The 20,808-nt window shown below is 45.0% G+C and overlaps 1 protein-coding gene across 1 annotated transcript in view; it reads left to right on the top strand.

The window, feature by feature from the left end:
• The window catches only part of ZAP70 (zeta chain of T cell receptor associated protein kinase 70), a 589,046-nt gene that overhangs the window by 399,373 nt on the left and 168,865 nt on the right, over nucleotides 1-20,808 (top strand). The window contains exons 5-6 of the mRNA XM_069649541.1: nucleotides 3,164-3,245; nucleotides 4,100-4,137. Of these exons, the coding sequence (XP_069505642.1) occupies nucleotides 3,164-3,245; nucleotides 4,100-4,137 (120 nt within the window). The remainder of the gene's footprint in view (nucleotides 1-3,163; nucleotides 3,246-4,099; nucleotides 4,138-20,808) is intronic.

The raw sequence follows: 20,808 nt of genomic DNA, 5'->3' as shown, positions 1-20,808 counted from the left end.
TGGAAGGTCTAATATGTGGGGAGTCTGCTAGTGTGACGCTCCTGAGGTGGCAGAAAGCCACCATCAGATTGGTTAATACGAGGAGCAGACACAGTGCAGAATGTTTAGCAACAGCAAATGTATACAAGCAAACCATAGTGTCTAAAGCAGTATATTAAGACCATTAATGAGGTAAGGCAGGGCACAGATTACAGTAAACAGTAGCTAAGCATTAAGGTATAGAGAACTCCACAGGCTTTAAGGGGTACCAGTCTCATGGGGATAGTAGGAGAAGCCGGGCAATCACAAGCTTGTGAGGCTCGAGGTGCAGTATAGGACACGAGATGTGTACATAGTGGTAGGAAGTGGCCGCATGTTAAGACATTGGGCAGCAAATATAGGTAGCCAGAAGGGAATGGCATGTGGCAAATGAGAGTAGAAGTCTGGTAGCGGTATGACGTTCGCACGGGAGTGCGGGACAAAGGCAGAACATAAAGCAGAGCAATGTGAGACAGCATTAAGCGAATGGTCAGGTAGAGTTATATTTGCAAAGACAACAGTTTGTGGAACATACAGTTAATGTGCGGGTGCGAGGCCGCATGGCAAGACAAAAGGGAACTTGCAGCGGAGTATGGTGATACATACAATGTCACAGGTTAGCGTGCTGATTGTTAAGGCACGTTCAGGCAATTACGAAAAGCACTCCGCAGAGCAGCTGGGCAGTCAATTATGGCGGAAGAGCAATAGCATAGTAGTGTTTCCGAAGAATGCTAGGGAACAGTGAAAAAGCTGTTGATGATCTAGAGGAGTGGAAGAGTGCAATTGCTAATACCCCAATTCTTTTACCTTTTCACCTTTTGACACATGCAAACATACTTTCATAATGACTGATGCCAGTGGCACAGGATTAGGTGTAGTCTTCATGCAATTAGATTAACAGTGTGAAAAAGGTAGTTTCTTTCGCTTCTAGGTCACTAAAGGATGCTGAACATAGGTATTCAGTCATTGAAAAAGAGAGATTGTCAGTAACATGGGCAGTTAAGATGTTTAAAACTTTCTTATGGTTTCTTATGGGTCAGAACATTCTCCATTATTACTGATAAAGTGTTGGATCACGTTTTCAGATGCATAACCAATTGGGTAACATCTATACAAGGTCATGATTTCAAAATCAGACATGTTCCAGGAAAAGATAATGTTGTAGCAGATTCTCTCTCCAGAAATTCAGTTGACAAATGTGATGAAGACATGGAAGAACCTCTGCTGGATATTATCTGGGTCTGCGGGAATCCATCTCACAGGAAGAATGGGATAACTCCCAGAGGGATTACCATGAACTAAGTAATCAGGAATTTTGTACTTAACAATTGGTCAAGATAGGTACCCACAATGAGCTTAGGAGTGTTTCACAAGGTAAGAGGTGAATTGGGAATAGAAGGTTCTTATATGGTGATGGCTGGACAGATTATCCCTCGCATTGGGGTGAGGAATAAAATATTTGGAGTCAGCCCACACCAGTCACATGGGTATCTTTAAAACTAAAGGGATACTTTTATCAGATTACTGGTGTCCAGGCCTGGACTCTGAGGTAGAAGAGATGATAAACAATTGAGCCATATGCTCTTCATCTGACAAAGTGCTTAAAAACAATGTCCGACCTCTCAAACTCATAGAACTACCCAATTTCCCATCAGAATGCACTGCATTAGATATATTGGGTTCTTTGGCATCCAAGGAATGGGCTGAAAAAGTATGTCATAGTCTTAGTGGACTTATATTCCAAATGGGGAGAGGTAAGGTCTGTTCTCGAGGCAGACTCCAGGGCAGTAGTTAAACTTATGGATGACATTTTTGAGAGAGAAGGTATTTCAATGAAAATATTAACAGAGAATTTTGTCCAGATCATCTCAAAATAAATGAAAACATTTTTGGGCAATATGGGTGTTGGACATCACAAGATTTCAGTGTTCCATCCCTCTAATGGGACAGTTGAGAGGTTCAACAGAATCTTAATGCAAGGAATTCGCATGTCCATTCATGTGGGGAGCAATTGGGAAGATGACATAGAAAATCTAGCTTTATCGTATAGATTGACACCCCAAGCTACAAAGGGTTTGATCCCCTTTGAAGTACTAAGAAGAAGGAAAGCTGCTACTCATGTATGTCCTCCATGGTTGGGGAGGATGAGATTTATTGAATGAAATGATAAGGAATTAAGAGAAAGTGTAAGGCTCAAAAATGAAGCCACAAAAGAGTAGAACATGGAGATCAGGTCTGGGTTCGATGACTTGTGGGGTACTTAAGGGTGAGAGCAAAATTAGGGGAGCATTCAGGTAATCCTGAGTGATGGCAGCCCATGGAATAAAGGCAGCATTGCTGTGAGGCCTAACATGATGTGAGATTCAACCTTTTGCAATCTCACAGGTATATAGGAAGGGTTGTGTGTTATATATGTACCTTATTAAAAGGTTCTGATACTCATGGTGCTTATGTTTATTTTATTGTATTTATTCTTGCAGCACATGTTATATTATGATTACCTTATATGGAGATAAACATCAGTTATAAGAACTGCAACTCTAGAGAAACTGGAGAGCAACTATAGTAAACAAGCATGTTTTGCTAACAGTTAACTGCATTCATAAACATGCAATGGCCAAATGGCCAAATGCCACATTCAAACTTGTATTTGTTTATGTTGTTGCCATTCATGTGCCAAAGTAAGATCAACATGCTATTAGGTTACCTAGGAGACCTAGAACCTTCAAAGGATCAATAACAGTGTATATAACGAAGCATCCTTTTTCAGCAAACAGATCCATCTTGGACAGGAGGGCCTTCATTTATGAAAGTAAATACTTACAGAAAACGCACCTGTGTCTCTGGACATCCTTTACTTCATTTACAATGTATAAAGCAAGTTATTGGGGAATTTGAGGCTGCGCGTGGCCTATGATGGCATTAGATGCACATACAGGGTTAAACAGCACTTTACCATTTGGTTACTATGCCAGGCATTTGATAGCATGTTTAGGTCATTAGAGGTTGCAAATGACAAATGATTGCCAAAACCTATTGGATTCCCTAATGCTTGTTTTCACATTGACAGTGCCAGCGTAATGATATGTCTGGGATTGACTTGCCCCTTCTTATCTTTATTTCTAAATGTCCTCTTCTTTTAAAGCTAGTTGAGTATTTGAAAATGAAATCTGATGGAGTGATTTATTGCCTGAAGGAGAGCTGCCCGAACCCCAACCTTCCCATGGGTGAGTGGACTACTTGGAGATGAAAATGCTGAAGTGACAGTAGACCTTATATTGACTTCCCTTTGTACTCTTGTAGTAGGGTGCTAGAAAGAGACAGTATACGTGATTTGATTTTTTGACCTTTGGTCCTGATTCATCATGGTCAGAAAGACAGGAGTAAAATGGCTGGCAAGCTTTGGGAAGTGCATGGACTAAGCATTCACCACTATTGCCATCATTGAGCAGTTGAATAGACAAATTTCCAACAATTTCCAGCATTCGTTAGATGGGAAACACAACCTTCAATATGTGTACTACGAGAATTGTGTAGAATGGACTTCTGTTCTTGAAGCAGACTGAAAGTTTATGTAGAAATAATTACTTAATTAACCTATGCTAGTGTGTTTCCTTTCACAAAAATCTATTTTGAAAAATGTAAGAGCATTTCTGATGACCATACATGTTGAAGATAAGCCAGCATTTGCAAGTATTGTTGTGGGATGTGCTTGGGCTCATGAATCGTGTGAGAAGACAGCGACTGTAGACCAGGAGATGCTAATGGTAACCACCAGGGATTACTGTTTCTGCAAAATGGTTGATGCTAATGCTAAAAATGATGATCATCTTGTCCTGCACAGCCCATTAGAGCTAGACATTTGCAGAGAGCAATGATAGTTCATCAGACATAGCTTAATATGCACTTGAGCAATCACAGATTTCACAGGTTCCTATACAGATTGCGGCCCCCATCTTGAGGGACACAAACCTGGCACGACATCACTGTAAACATGTCACTAAGTAGGTCTGTTTTACTGGGAAATTTTGGTGGGGGTTTCTGCAAATCATCTGATTTCATGTGCTTCTCTTTTCGTTAGGTGCTGGAGCACCAGTTCCACCATCTCTGCCAAAGAACGTAAGTAGCAATATAAAGCTGACCAGTATCGATTGTTTTGTAGTTGACATACCCATACCTGCCTGGTAGAACCTTGTGCTGGTATGAGTAAAAAACAAAGTCATGTATCCACAACCAGTGTGGTAAGGAAGTTGAGCTGCAGAAAACCCATAGAGTGGGGTAGGATGGTGGTGCTTTGCACAGCTCTTGTGGGGCTAGACTTAGTCAATATTGTGCACTTGATATTCTTACCTTCAATTGTAAGCATGTCATTCTTTGATGTACCACATGGGAATGGCCCCGGCCCGCACAATAACCCTCACAGCAAGATGAACAAGAATCCCCAGATGTTACTAGCATGAAGGGGTGATGTTGCAGAGGCCTATTGAGGGATCATGTCTGGTTAGACCATGAGAAATGGTAAGGTAAACATGGGAAAAAGGTTTTTCTGGCTGAGAAGCAACATCAGAGGTCATACCACTCAAGAACAAGTGTGTACTGTAGGATATACAAAGATGCCCATTTTGGATTACTTCTCCCTTGAGTACATAATAATAACTGGTTGCCCTATAGTATCTTGTACTTGCAAAGGGCAATGCAAGGTCAAAGAGTTCCTGTCTAGAGGGGACCAGTTGCGTAGTAATAGAAGGGGTCCCCTTTTGTACAAGTCAAAATATTGACAGGTGGTCACGCCCCCTGCTTCTGATTTTTGTCCCGCCCCCTTTTGATATGCTTTGATGTAAACTTAATAAACATTTGATATAAAACGGATATAAAAAATGTGATGCAGTGATGACATCACAGAGGGGTTCCACCCCGGGGTGATAGGAAGCGGATATACATTTTACATTAAATTGATAAGTACCCAAAGTTTTTGAGAGCAATTTTATTGACCCCAAATCATTTTTAAATACATTTATTAATATATTTTAGGAATCCCAAGAATGTTTGATATACATTTTGCTCTAAAGAGGCAGCTCTAAGGCTATGCTGGCATGAGGGAGGGGCTTACAACCCAGATATATAGCCTTTGTGTTAGGCCTGGGAAACACAGTGCTTTTTCAGCTTTCCTGGGACTATCCAGGAAACAACGATTATGAACAGCTACAGTTACGATGAGGGGAAAACAACCCCTGGAATTCTTGGGGTCCTAAGGATAGTTATACACCTTATTATTTAATGGGCGTTATGAGCTGGAAGATGCACAGGGCTTGATGGCGGAATGCGGGGCCGATGAGCTCTGTGACTGTGAGAACATGTCTACATTCTCTGTCGGCAGCAAACCGCCGTTCACTTTTATGGTTATAGGACGCTCTAGGGGCATGTCCCCATAACAGATGCTAATCTGAAAATGGTGACCTGGAATGGTGATTACGTGGTTCTGGAGCACCCAATGGGTGTGGTATCGGGACAACCACCCACGGCCGATGTGGGTTCTGAAAACAGTGGATATGAATCTATGGTTCTGCAGGCAGCCATGACACTGGGGAGTGACTTCGCCCCACTGGAGCATGGGGAAAAATGGGGGTCTAGGCACACTGGCCATTGGACGGCCTGTTATCTGGTGGGTATATTTTAAAGTGAGTGTATGTATTTTGTAGGGCATAAGAACTAACTATAGTTAAAACCATGTGTCGCTGTTTTGTTTACATCCTATAACCAATAAAGCAGACGGCGTTGAGGAGAGCAAAGCTGTAACAGAAACTCAATATTTATTGTGTTGGCTGCTCAAACCAAATTGAAATCCTGGGGATCGCGATAATAGCCTGTGTAAGGCTCGTGTTTTCCAAATGGAGACCGGCAGCGTTAAAGATGACACGGCCACATCTGCTGTGAACAGGATTGATATTCTGTCCATACAAGGTTTTACAACCATAATGGTGAAAACGTGTTTAAAACAACACTTTCACAGATGGTGCACAGGACATAACATTGATGACTCCCGACAGAATGCTCATGAGTGTTTGGAAATATCTTTCATGAATAATTTGCTATGTAAAATATGTCACATGTTGAGGACAAAACACCTTGTAGAAATTATGCAAGTGAACCAGCCGCTAACACAGCAACGGGTTGGCATAGGGATGGAACGATGCATATTTAAAACATTATGGGCTATACAAGCGGTGCATAACCCCCTTTTGAAAATGAAGCAATTTAGATGGGGTGGCCGATGTGTGTTAGAAGCATCGTTGAGAAAACGGTTTGCAAGTGGGGGGGGATAAAGTATATCAAAGAAAGTATGGTAGACCAACATGCATGGGGCCCCGTAAACTGACCTATGAGGATTGAGACTGTAGATATTTTCATTTGTGTTTGAGCCTATTTGCAGGAAATAGAAAATGAACACCTGTTGGAAAGCAACCAATTTAATGTGAAACCCACCATTGGATGTGTACAATGATTATTGCTGGATTTACTTAAGGAGCATTTGAGTATTATATGTCCAAGGCTGCTGTGTTATCTGGAAGCACCAACAGGGATATACAGAAGAGAATGTAAACATTTTTATGGATCACAAACATATGAATCAACACCAGCCACCCGCTAATGGAAAGATACTGGCAAAAGCACCAAAAAGGTTTTATTTGCGTTTTAAGGTAAGTGGTGTGCCCCTCATTGCGATTGAAAGCAGCCAACCTGCAACAGAGTTTTTGATGCGTTAAAGGACGCTTGCTGTATAAAGGGAACTTTATGAATTTTTGGCAACCATTTCTCGATTATGTATGTTGGCTTATAGACATGGTGGAAGACAGTGGGCCTCATTATGAGATAGGCCGTTATTACTGGCATGCCAGTATGAAAGTGTCCGTGCTGAACCCACGCTGCAAATAACGTACAATTACGAGGCTGTGTGCACACGCATCCCTGCATGCCGGTAAAGGATGAACCGGCTAGCCGTAAAGTCCCACCACACCGCCAATAGTGGCATCAAGGAATCCGTTGAAACCTCCCCCGGCACCATTGTTACCCTAAATAATGGTACTGTTGCTGGTAGACAATGGCGAAAGTAACCAAGAAAGGCGTAACACGTATGCGAAAACCGTGTTTCAGCAACAATGAGCTAAACATGCTCACTGACACACTAGTGGAGCAGGCTGATGTGGTATCCAGTGCGGACCTGTGCTGTCCAGCACAGCTACTGAAGAAAAGAATATGGGAGGAGACAGCAAGAAAGGTGAGTGCGGTTGGAACCACTGCATGGTCAGTAAAGGACTGCAGGAAGCGGTTGGACGACCTGCGCCTGCGAGTCCGAAACAGACTATCCGCCATCCGCAGCCAGGGGCTGGCAACAGGCGGCGGTCCAAACTCCAAGGTGGGAAGAGACCTGCAGCTCAACCACTGACATGGAGGCCATTGAAGGAGTTGGTGGAGTGGAGTATGGAGTCCCATCATCGGCTGATGAAGGTGAGTGACCCTTTGTGTACCACACAAGTCCCTACAAACACCTGACATCCAAAGTAAAACGTAGGCCAAGAAATGTGAACCTGATGGGATCAAATACATGGGCCATCATACACACATACACACATCCCTGTCGAGAAGCTGGACCCACCACTGTCACATCAAAATGCATGCTGCATGTAGCTCTTATACCCAATACATACCCAATACACAAACAAAAATTACATTTCACAGAGCACGCAAGCCACAACACACCTGTTGTCCTCACATCAGACAACATGGAAAACATGACTACACCTGAGGGATGCCAATACTACCCCCCCACATTCTCGCAAGCACCCTGTCCACCACGCCTACAATCATGCAACGGACCACAAGGCCCAAACTGCACAAATACTAATGCATGCATGATGCAAGTACTCCCATCACTGATGCCCTGCCTCTCTGTCCCCCACAGGCATCGATGCAGACAGCGATGAGCATCATGCGGCGTCACAGCCCAGGACACCTGCCAAGAGGTCCAGGGGTCAGGAGGATGGCACCAGGCCATCCACATCCAGGGCCACACGGATGAGCCAAGGGGCTCACAAGGTACGCACCAGTGCCCAACCAGCTGCACAGCTCCTAACACTGGTCCAACAAACACCTGCCCCTGCCCCCTTGGAGGGACACATCACACAGGATGAGGCCACATCTGTGGCAAGCGACCATGATGGCTCGCAGTCGGTAGCCACAAGCTCTGTTCGGGAGGTTGCTGCATCCAGACAACATAGTGCTGATGAGGACGTGGGGCATGACGAGGTCACCCATGAAGGAGGCAGCTTTTTGCGGGATGGTGCACACATGTCCAGCCACAGGACACACCACAGGGCACCCCTCAGCATGAGTCTGAAGTTCAGGCCAGCCAGGAGGGTTGGTCTTCACCACAGGACAGTCCCGTCCTGCGCACGTCCACACCAGCCATTGAAACTTCCACTTCCCCCGCAATACGTGACCTCGAGGGACATTTGTTGAGGTTGGAGGGCCGTCAAGAGGCCATGCATGCTCTAGTAAAACAATATGTTGCTAATGGGGAGGCAACACGCCGGCCATGAGGGAGAAGACTGAGGCCATCATCAAGGCCGTAAATGAAAATTCTGAGCGGGCCCATGAGGGCTTTGCGACTGTGGCCCAGATACTGGAGCGGACGGCCAACACCATGGAGCAGTGGCATCCTGTGGCAACAGAGCCGCACCCATTCACTTCCTCGACTACCACGCCTGCCAGCTCGACTCAGACGAGCCCTGTGCGCAGGTCCCTGCGCAGCATGCGGTGCACTGACATGCAACCCCCTCCATTGGGAAGTGGGCAGCAGTAGCAGGGGTACACTGCACGTGTTTCCTGGAAGTGCATCTAGACACATGTTGTGCTCTTGTTGTGTTCAGGTGTTGGGGGATTAGGGCAGGGGGGAGGGTGTGTGTGCAGGTGTTGGGGGTTTGGGGCCGGGGGGATGGGTGTTTTGTTGGTGGGTGGGGGGAGGGAGGGATGGAGGGTGTGTGTGGGTGTTGGGAGGTGGGGGAGGGGGTGTGTGTGTGGGTGTTGGGGGGTGAAGGGAGGGGGGAGGTTGTGTGTGCCAGTGTTGAGGGGTGGGTGGTGGGGGGAGGTGGGATGGGCTGTGTGGGGGTAGAAGGGTCATCCATGTTGTAAATAACAACTGTTCAATACAACCGTTGTGAAAACAAATCACATGACTGGACATTGCTTCTCTGCGTGTGTCAATTTATTGCATGACAGTGCGAATACATCCCCAAACACAGTGCCAATATTCCCCCTGTCACAGTGCCCAGGGTCCCACATCCATATCACCTTCTGCATCCCAGTGCATCAGAAACTACGATCTATCACTGATTGGCGCACAGCATGTCCCTCATGAGCATCACAGCCTGGCCGATGTGCAACATCTTCTCCTTCCTCATCTTCTTCTTTACCTGGTGGTGGCTGGTCCATGTCAGGTGGCAGAGGAACGTTCCACCGGATGCACATGTTGTGCAGCATGGCACATACCATGATGATCTTGCCCACCTTCTCAGGACCGTAAATGAGTGCGCCACCCAACCTGCTGAGGCAGCAAAACCGTGCCTTCAACAGGCCAAAGGTCTGCTCTATGACCACACGAGTGCATGTATATGCATGATTGAAGTTCTCTTCGTGCCTGTTCTGCGGATTCCTGACAGGGGTGAGGAGCCACGGTTTAAGGGGATAGCCAGCATCACCTGCATGGAAGCACAATAAGGCATGTGTAAGGGTATTTCTTCTATTCCATTTGTGCTCAGCCTGTACATCGCTCATGCTCCTATGCAGTATATCGTGAATGGCAGCTATTGACTTCACATCTGCGCAACTATCTGCCCTGTACACAACTTGGCACTCCATGGTGCTGGTCTTGGGTGACGTACACGACTTACGGGCCTTGACATTGGAATCCCCAACCACCAAGATGGAGTGACAAGGTCCATGATGTACTCACATGTGAGGGTTGTGTGGCAGGGGAGGAGACCAAATGCATGTTGGGCAATGCTTGATGCATTAGTCTAATGCCCAATGTGATACAGCTTGTTTAGTCTACCATGCTTTTGGATGATTGTTGACGCCATGCACATGTCCATCGACGTCTTCACACCAGTCACAATGGCACAATGTGATTGTTGGTAGGGTCCCCCAGTGTAGGGATGTGTTCCTTGGGTGATGCAGGGTGTCGACTTGCATGCTGGTACTCATGTGCTGTGGGTGATTCCCGCACCAATCGCACCCATGTAGGTGTTTTTCAATACTTAATGGGTCCAATTTGAGGCATCCTTGTCACATGAGTTTTCCAATTTGTATTCATCTGCACATGATGCCATGGTGTTATGCAGTGTTACTGTCGGGGAGGGGCAGTGACAGTGGATTTCCCTGAGTGAGTATTCATACTGCACACTCATGGATGCATGACCTGCAAGGTGCTTTGATGCGGCCATGTGTATCCAGCTTTGTGACTGCATGATGGTGCATTGTGGTACTGTGGGTACGGTCAGGTGATGTCCAGTGCACAAGTTCAGGGGTGTGTGCTGATTGTGAGTCTGACATTTGCACAGTGGTGTGCGGCCAGATTAAGTTTGCCTCCATTTTCTGTGTCATGCATCTTAATTGTATGAATATGGGCACGTTGTTTGCCAACATGGACAGTGTCCAGGCACCCCATTGAGGACACTCCCATGGCCGAGAGGGCAGACAGGATGCATATGCATGTACCCTCCCACTATACACTCCCATGGCCGAGAGGGCAGACAAGTTGCATATGCATGTACCCCCCTCCCCCAAATACACTCCCATGGCCCAGAGGGCAGACAGGTGCATATGCATGTACCCCCCCACAATAATCTCCCATGGCCCTGAGGGCAGACAGGTTGCATATGCATGTACCACCCCCACCCCCAAAATACACTCCTATAGCCAAAAGGGCAGACTCGCCCAGCAGCCAGGCATGTCGTGCAGCATCTTGCTCCAAATAGCGGGGTAGCGAGGAGTTCCGCAGCACCATTGCATCATGCGTGGATCCTGGGAATCTGGCACAGCAATGTGTTATCATCTTGCTGGCATCACACACCATCTGCACATTGATGGAGTGGTATAGCTTCTGATTGCGGTACACCACCTTCACGGCATGTAGGACTACCAAGTCCACGTGGGTGCAGTCGAGGGCACCAATGACATTGGGCATGGTGTCATTCACCTCCTGTTCTGTCCGTGGTAGGGATATGTGTGCCCTTGCGTGCTTTAGGAGTGCATCCAGCACTTGGTTTAGCACACCGGAGAAACATGGTTGCGAGATGCCATGCAGCTGGCCCACTGTGTGCTGGTAGGTGCCTGTGGCCAGGGATTAGAGCACAGACTCCACCTTCAGCAGAGGGGGGGTGGCTGTGGGGATGTTGATCAGGCTGACCAAGTCTTCATGTATTAGATCCACTATAGTTGTGATGGTGTCCCTGTCTAGGCGGTACAGGGTGTGGATCTGTGCTGGGATTAAGTTGAATGGACTGGCCCTTACCCGAGGGATTGGTGGCTGCCTGAGGGGAAGGACTGCCTGCACTGGTGGAATTTGCTGGGGCGGTCTCACCCTCCTTCTCCTCCTGCATCTCCTCTGTAATCCCTGGTGTACTATCTGCTCAAGGAGTAGCAGTGCAGGCATGTCCTCCAGCTCCAGTATTTAATATTTAATAGCCATAGGAGTGCGTCAATCCACCCGGTGCCAATGTTCTTTTATCAAACACAACACTGAGCATTTTTGGTAGAGTGACAGTGCTCATTTCCCTTTGTTTTTTATTGTGCACTATACCCAGATGTGTAACAATGATAGCCTGTGGGGTGTTACACGTGGCTTCCTGTACAAAGGATTGCACAAACTCTTTCAAATTATCAAAATGTATTCTGGCCGTGTTGTTAACATTTAATGTTACTCCTTTTACTTTCCTGCTGACGGCCCCCCAGACGCGGGCGAGAGGTGTATGTTTTGGAGCCAGTGGATACAAACTCTACAATGTATTCATAAAGATCCAGCTCAGAAGTTAGATCTCCTAGAATATTGCCAGTGGGTGGGTTGACATTCCTAGGGCGGCTGACAAAAATAATGCTATTCTTAGCATGATACAGAATTGGCTCTTGTACTTGTTCCATCACAGCAAACAGTTTTAAGTGAGCAGTTGTTAACGCCGCTATGAATATGTTTGTGTTGTCTGAAGATGTTGGATATTCCACGGCATAGCGCCAGCACAGATAAGCCATTTCATCGTCTATGAACATGCAGCTGCTCACGTCTTATGAATTATCAAATAGATAGGTGTGAAGCATACCGGGGTCTGTGATGATGGATGTGTTGGGCAAATAAACTCTTTGCGCAAACTTACCCCACAAATAATTAAGGCATCATTTTGCCAACAGCCGCCGAGCTGGCTTGTCCTTAATGTGTTCAATACACAAGCGTATGCCCTGATGTTTATAATAATCATCAATGTAATCCCAATCGCTGAACCACCGCTTAGCCGTCCAACCAATATTGTCCATAGCATTTTTCACCAGCACCAGTTAGGGTGTGCTGCATAAATATGTTGTCTATTTCTGAGATGAATAAGAGCCACTGAATCAACAGCCTTAAATAGCATTTTTGACGGCCGCGATATTATTCATAGGGCAGCAGCGTGATTGTTTTAGGTTTTAGAAATAGTCTGTAGATCTACATACAACAACTAGCCATCGTAGTTCTTTGAAAAGGATACTTCATCCTTTATAACTGTTTCACGATGAGTCATTTGAATGATCCCGACCCTGAACTAATTGCCTGTCCTAATGTTGACATCTTCTTGACAGAAGGCCCTTTACTCCTGGCGAAAGTCAAACATCCCTTATACCATGCTATAAACTGGTCTTTTTCGCTAGGTATCATGTATCCAATGCCATACTGGTCTGGGGTTGGAATCAGACCTATGTAGTTCTGGTTAGCAGCTAGCCACACATGAGTCTTCTGTAGATTTTCAATAGCTCTTCCCCGTTATATGTCTGACATATAAATAGTTTGGTTGGTGGGTTACATTCTCTTGGCGAGCCTCCATGTCATATACTACATAGTTCTTGACTTTATTTTGAGGTCCACTGTGTGTTATGTAGCACATGTTTTCAGCCATGTTGACAAAAGAAACTTCACACACTTTACAGATTATTCTGGTACAGTTATGACTCTTGCGAAGACATTTTTCACACACAGGTCAATCAATGCGCTGCTGGCACACGGCCGACCCCAATACCGCTTTTTGAATGTGCGTGTCTAGACAGCTCTGAGACATCGTGAACGCGTGACAGTGCAGACATTTTTCAGGTTTTTCCTTAAGCATTTGACACTTCTCGTAAACACAAATGACAGTGATATTGACAACTGTTTCTATCATTATTTTTGGAAAAGTGATCGCAGTGCTGACCGCGATGTTTAGCCCCCATGAAACCTTTTAAAATGATTATACCATAGAAATGGCTATCGTGGTGTAAAAACAAACAAAGTGTTTCTGGCTGTTTTAGCCAATATTGGAAAATACTGCCAGACCCCATTGTCAAAGTAAAGTATATTGATGGGGCTATCAAAATCCTTTTCAAAGAGATTCAGCTGTCCAAACCCTACCAGAGTGTCTGGTGGAAGCCCCAGCTTCTTGTGTACTTGCAAAGCTTTTGCACGTATATCGGCATCTGTTATGCTTCACGGTTTGATTAAACATATGAGACTAGATACTAGGCAAAGATTTAGGTGTCTGTGATAAAAATGTAATAACCATCTGCCTCTGGATTTTATGATGTGGCTCTGCAGAATTTTTGCGCAAAGAATTATCAGCACTGCCAGAGCGAGGCCTGACAATTAGCACCACCATTTTCTGTGGCGCAAACACCCAATCTCAGTCTTACTCTGCAGAAGCCTCTGCAAATTCTCCAAAAACTGCAAAATGCAGAATGTACGCTGAGGGTATCGCCTTGTAAATGGTCTGTTTAAACCCTCAGCCTCCATTCTTATTTCAACAAAATCATTGGGACCAACAGTTTCCAGTATTTCCACAGCCTTAGTTATAACTGTTAACCCATGCCCAACTTGTTCAAGTTCATGAATCTGAACTCCTCATAATGCTTCACAGCCAAGAAGTTCTTTGATAGGTCCACACCCTCTCCAAAAAATAGGAGATTTCAGTGTCTGGGGTATTGATGCTTGTGGTGTGCTAGCTCAGTCGCGTCTGGATATAACCAATCTGGCCTTTTTCAAGATTTTAAATAGGCAACGCCTCTGATCTTGATTGTCTACTTCAGCAACTACCGCATGATGGTAGTAATCAATAATCGGTGGAAAATACGGACTTTCATAGCGTTCACCATAGATTCCAAAATGTTCAGACTTCATGTCCAAAGTGTGTTTGTTGGTCTGTCTTTTTACTTTTCATGTGTTGCTGTATAAGCATGAAAGGAAATGTAAAAATCTGAGGTCTTATATTTTCATGTTGTAAAAAATGTTGCAGCTCCACATGCTTTACCACTGCTGAAGGACACACACTGTTCACAACATACCTCAACAATCTCTTATGGAAAATGATTATAGAAAGTGTTAAATTATGTATGCTGCATAGCTTGCACGGTGAGCTTACAATTAAAAATGTCATACAGTATCATTCTGATGCTGCTTTACCCATTGTTCATAGGCTGTGAGAGCACACATTTTTACACATGAGCCTCAGACAGGAGTGTTAAGTGACTTTAACCATTCATCAACAGATACGCAATTCTAATCTGTAAAGGATGCTCCTATTATTCAGTCAATGCACACATCTGTTTTGCCATCTTTGGGTATGATTTTCATCTCTAAAGAAGAACCATATTTTGACTCTGGAGTGTGCTTCCTGCAGCCCCGGTCAAAATCAGACTATTTTCACAAATCACAGGCTGTGAAAGTGAAAGTGGAGGATAGGGGTAGGGCAGCGGGAATTAAGTGATCTGGTGTCACACAGTGCGGCATGTATAGATTGCTAGAATTCAGCCTCAAAGAAAAAACAAAGTGTTCAGGACATGAGGACTCAGACTCATTTGGAAAGTTGAATGGAGTGGATTAAAAACTACCTCCTGTGGGCCACACCACTTATCTATGAAAATTAACAGCATACCAGTACATAGTTGTGGCCAGTGAACGTCTTAAGCAGTGGATAGAAATATTCTTGTGCAAATAAGGGCAAGTGCGGCGGTGCAGTGCACCAGTCAGAAAGGACCCTGAAGGCTTTGTTGCGGGATGTTTGCAGGAACAACTAGCATTTTGACTTTGCATAAAAGAAAAAAAATGTTGATGTTAAGTTCATTGTTTATTTCTATGGTTTTGCTTCCATGGGTACATTTATCACTACATTGTCTACCTTGTTTTAATATGCCATTGCAATGTGTACTCTGTGTGGTGAGCCTGAAGAAGGGGGTTGAAGGGCCTGGCACAACCCAATGGTCTTGTGTTTGAATGATGAGGCTAGAATGATGGTACTTTTGTCAGGGAGGCTCTAAACATTCAAAGACAAAGGGCCTCATTACGACCCTGCCGGTCGGGAGTCAACGGTGGCGGTAAATCCGGCACACCGTTGTTTCTGGCTGATTCGAGTTCTGCAGGCGGTAGGTGTGGAGTAATGCCCCCCGCCTGCAGGCGGAAATGAAAACACTTGCTCTGTCATAGACGGAACCAGTGTTTCCATTGTCCCCATCCCCATGGAGTCCTATGGGTCTCCATGGGAATGGGGATTTACGGAATTCCACCTGCGGAATTACCGGGTCACCGGGGTTGTAATGCCCCGGTGATTCTGGCAATCACGGAGGCGGAATGGTATTTCTGGTCCGGCGGCAGCTTACCGGTTTTCCGGCACGGCTACCGCTGGACTCGTAATGAGGCCCAATATCTTTATGTCACTTCCACGTATTTTCATACTATTGTTCATGAAAACAGTAATCCTTAGGGTAGTAGATGTTGTTGCATCTAATGTGGGTATGCTCAAAGCTTATTTTTAATGCATGTTATTATATGTTTACGTAGACATGTGGATAGCAACATACAAATAACATTTAAAAAATGTGAAATGTACTATAAATGTTGTATAACTAAATAACACCATGAATTTAGCACCGGCTATACATTTGAATTAGCTAACAAACCATGTAGAGATATGTAAGCGCGAGCTTCTCGGGTGGTTAGCCTATCAATCTTCTAGAAGTTGATCAAACAACACTGTTATATGTGCGCCTCTCTTTTTTTTCGATGTTTAAGCACTAGGTAAAACTGTACAATGAAATGCAAGGTCTTCTCTAGCGTACCTAGAAGCAGCGAATAAAAACATTATACAATACATCCCTTAAAACGGTATAAAACCCATGCATTGTAGTTATAATGAATCATCCAACATTTAGCGCACCTTCCCATCATCTCTGTAGAAAACAATGGGTTGCCGTTTGTCAGACTCCTCATAACACCTGGTCTCGAAGCCCATTGGTAAATCAAAAGAACAAATCTGTGGCCCTTGATGAATCAAAAAAAGAACAACTCTGCCCATCGGGCCCCCTAGACATTCCTCGGGCCCAGCATCCATAGACGGCGAGCGTGAACTCATGTGAAGTTGAGCTTGCAGCATTACAGAGGAGTGTGATGTGCGATTTGCGCAGGTAGGGGTGCAGCGGAAGGGAATTACTCGCAATGTGGCATTCGGCCGCTTGGGCATGTGGAGCGTACGGGATGCAATATCCTTGTGCATCAATGCATTTCTTCAGCTGTTGTGACACATTGGGTCTATGTCCGAAGGGGATAGCAGACCTGAGAAAAAACATAGGGGCTGGCAGAGATATATCTGCAGCACAGAATAAGTGTGTCAAGCCAAGGTTACACACATATACCCGGTTGTTAAAGCATTGCTTGAATGGAATACTGCAGATGAAGGGCTTACCTCTTGGTGTGGAGACAAATAGTTGTGCAGCATGTATAGCTTCACGCTGAATGTGGCTGAGACTGGCGGAGACTGCTGGTTGCGGCCTTGTGTTGGTCGGTTTCACCTGCCAGGGCAGGGGGTTCGAGGGTTTGGGTTGGTTCATTAGCCTATCATGGTGCTGCAGGCCTAGAGCAGTCTGGGAGCCTGGTGTGCATCGAGGCATGGTGGCGGCCATCTTGGAAGGGCTGAGTCGGCCTCCAGACCCAATGCTTGTTCCAGGGTAGAAGGTGGTGCAGGTCTCTCTGTGAGGAAGGGGGACCTGTGCCGCAATGAGACCGGTGAAGAATGCTGGTCGATGCCTTGTGTTCTGGCCTTCTGTGGGGGCAGGCTTAGCCTGCCGGTGCAGGGGGTTGAAGTGTTCAAGTTGGTTCACCAGCCAATCATGGTGCTGCAGGCCCAGAGCAGTCTGGGAGCCTGGTGTGCATCAAGGAATGGTGGCGGCCATCTTGGAAGGATCGAGTGGGCCTCCAGGCCCATTGCGTCTTCCAGGGCAGATGATGGTGCAGGTCTCCCTGTGAGGAAGGGGGACCTGTGTCGCAATGACACCGGCGGAAACTGCTGGTCGAGCCCTTGTGTGTTGGCCTTCTGTGCAAGCCGGCTTCGCCTGCCGGCGCAGGGGGTTGGAGGGCTCAGGTTAGTTCACCAGACAATCATGGTGCTGCAGGATCAGAGCACCCTGGGAGCCTGGTCTGCATCGAGGCATAGTGGCGGCCATCTTGGAAGGGTTGAGTGGGCCTACAGACCCAGTGCTTCTTCTAGGGCAGAGGGTGGTGCAGGTCTCCTGTGAGGAAGGGGGACCTGTGTCGCAATGAGACCGCGCTTGTTCTTCTTCTTGCTGATAGATTTTTATCCATCAGCTGTGATTTTTGGATACCGAGCCTCATTACTCCATCTTCTCGGATTGAGTATGTAGTCGTGGGTTTGTCTTCTTCTTGGATGAGACCGCCGGAGACTGCCAGTTCATATAAGATTTTCGTGCATTTATATTTCAAAATTGATATACATTTTTTTTATAGCAACATTTTCAGGTATGTGTATATAAAAAATGTAAATGAGTATTTTATATTAAACATATAATTATGTATATACATTTTTATATCGAAAAATATGATTTGTAATCTTTTTACATAAAATTCCATATCAAAAATATGATTTGTGATATTGATTTTTATATAAATGTATATATCCCAAAATATTTTGCCTATTTTTATGTAACATTTTAATATTAAAAAGTTATCAAAATTGCTTTATCATTTGCTGCTCCCTATAAAGTTTCTAAAAAATGTTTCGGGGTTCAATAAAATTGCTATCAAAAACTTTGGAGGGCTTATCAATTTGATATAGAATTTATATCCGCTTCCTATCACCCCAGAGGGGGGAACCCTCTGTGATGTCATTGCTGCGTCACTCTGCGAAACCCTAGATTCACAGTCCCTGTCTTCAGAACTGACTACTCTCTCGGTGCTCGACCAAGCAACATCAGCGAGCACCGCTCCCAGCCGTTCCCATCTATATATAGATTTTATATAAAATGTATATTCTCTTTATATCAAACTGATACAAATTAGAAAACACTTTATAGCCAATATACATTTGATATAAAATCTATAGCAAAAAATGTTTATATCCTTTTTATACCAAATGTATATTATATTAAGTTTATATCAAAGCACATCAAAAGGGGGAGGGGGGAGGGACTAAGACCTGAAGCAGGGGGAGTGACCACCTGTCAAAATGTTGACTTGCGCTAAAGGGGACCCATTTTCCTCTATGCTCTGCTTACACTTAGTCTTTTGATGACAAAGCAAATGAAAGTGACCACATAGCAAGAATCTGTTTTGTAATGTTTATAATTCTGTTTAACAAGTGTGTGGTGGTCATATTGCTAATATCTTGAAAGGTCTGATGAAAGCAGACCAGCCACAGGATCCTAGTGACCCCTCATTCTAATATCCTCAGAATGTATCTTTGAACCATTAATAATAGCTTGTTTTCATTTAGCATTGTGATGTTGCATGTTATTTGATGGTACATACAACATGTTGCGTGATGCTACATGTTAAGTGATGTTACATGTTATCTGTCGTTATGTGATGTTACGTATTATGTGATGTTAATTGTTCTACATTAGTTTACGTTACCTTGAAGCTCACATGTTCACCGGGTGGTCTCTTGGTGCTGGGTCTAACTACCAGAGAAAGAGAGAGAGTGGGGTAAGACTAGAAAGCACAGGAGAGGAGATGCATTTGAATGTGGCACCAGAAAGACAGCTGCTGAGAAAAAGAAGAAAGTTGGAATTGAAATATTTTACATTCTTGGGCAGCAAGCACAACAAAGACTGTCTGCCACTCCGAGCGCGGTGGAATTTACGAACCTGAAAAGGCAGAAGCTGGGAGGGGCAGAGAGACCCGGACGAGGCGTATTTTTTGAGAATGGCTGTCACCTTTTGACAGAGGCAACTATGATCTAAGCAAAGGGTCTTCAAAGGAATTTTCGAGCGGAGGGGGAATCAATTTCAAAAGGGAAGAATTGGTGTGGCATTGCAATGTTTACCGGTGCTGGCGATCAGTGGGACTGTCACATTCTAGATTAGCTGCACACAATGGATTTTGTGGGAGGGGAGACTGAGGTAAAGGAGACTGCAATTATCTAGAGTGTGGTGACAGCAGCTGTTCGTGCTGGGGGAGAGTTGAGGAAAGCAAGATGAAACAATGTTGCTAGAAGAGTTGGTCATCAAGACTGAATTCTTGGTTTCATTATTTTTAACACTTTATTTAGGCACTTAGTTTCACAAAATGCAAAATAATAACATACATACAGCTGCACTATGACCATTTGCCTTAGCGGCGTCACATCATTAAACTTTGTCAATTGGCTAAAAGGTTTATGAATATAGTGTTCACTTGCACTGATCGGGGACCTCGATTCCATCATGTAACAATGCATACCCTCAGCCATTCATTGACAGGAGTATTCTGCACCCCACCCCCCAGGGCAGAATCTCTGTGGGTCACTGCTAACATGTGGCTTCTGTAAAAGGACGTTTCTGAAATATACCCAAATATCCTCAGGCCTGGAGGACTGCGGAGGCATGGTGGCATACAATTCCTCGTGATCATTGGCCCAAGTTGCATCCTTCAGCCAGTCCTCAACCAGAGGGGGAGTCCTGTGTGTCCAATATTTAAACATACATTGTTTTGCCAGAGAACAACAGAGGTTCAAAAATCGGCGTTTGATCGGTGACATTGCATGGAGGATTCCAAACAAACAAATCATAGGGAACAGATCTATAGTTTCATCTAAAATACTCGAGAGCAACATACACACCTCACCCCAAAAATGGCATGATGCCTGACAACTCCAGATCATATGCATATAGCAGCTGCAGCAACACTGCATCTGGGGCATTGCCCCCCCATTACTTGAGTCAATTTGCCTCATCCTGGCCAGCGTATAGTGGAGTCTGTATTCAACTTTAAACTGCATTATTCATAATCTAGAATTGTACGACACATTGCCCGTGAGTTTGCACATATTTTTCCAATTTTCACCCGTAGTATCTACCCCTAAGTCGGTTTTCCATTTGCCTCTCAGTTCAGTCAGAACTAATGATACATTGTTGGCAGAAGGGCACACAGTGGCGTGTCTATATGACTGCAGACTTATGAGTTGGCGATCCATGCAAGGATTGGGTTATCCGGGGCTCAACAGGGAAAGACAGCCATTTAATTCTAAACACGGC

The sequence above is a fragment of the Ambystoma mexicanum genome, chromosome 1p (genome assembly GCF_040938575.1).
Source record: "Ambystoma mexicanum isolate Mex_15411 chromosome 1p, UKY_AmexF1_1, whole genome shotgun sequence".
NCBI classification, from domain to species: Eukaryota; Metazoa; Chordata; class Amphibia; order Caudata; family Ambystomatidae; genus Ambystoma; species Ambystoma mexicanum.
The sequence above is the reverse complement of the archived record's forward strand: the minus strand, read 5'-3'. Positions and strand labels throughout refer to the sequence as shown.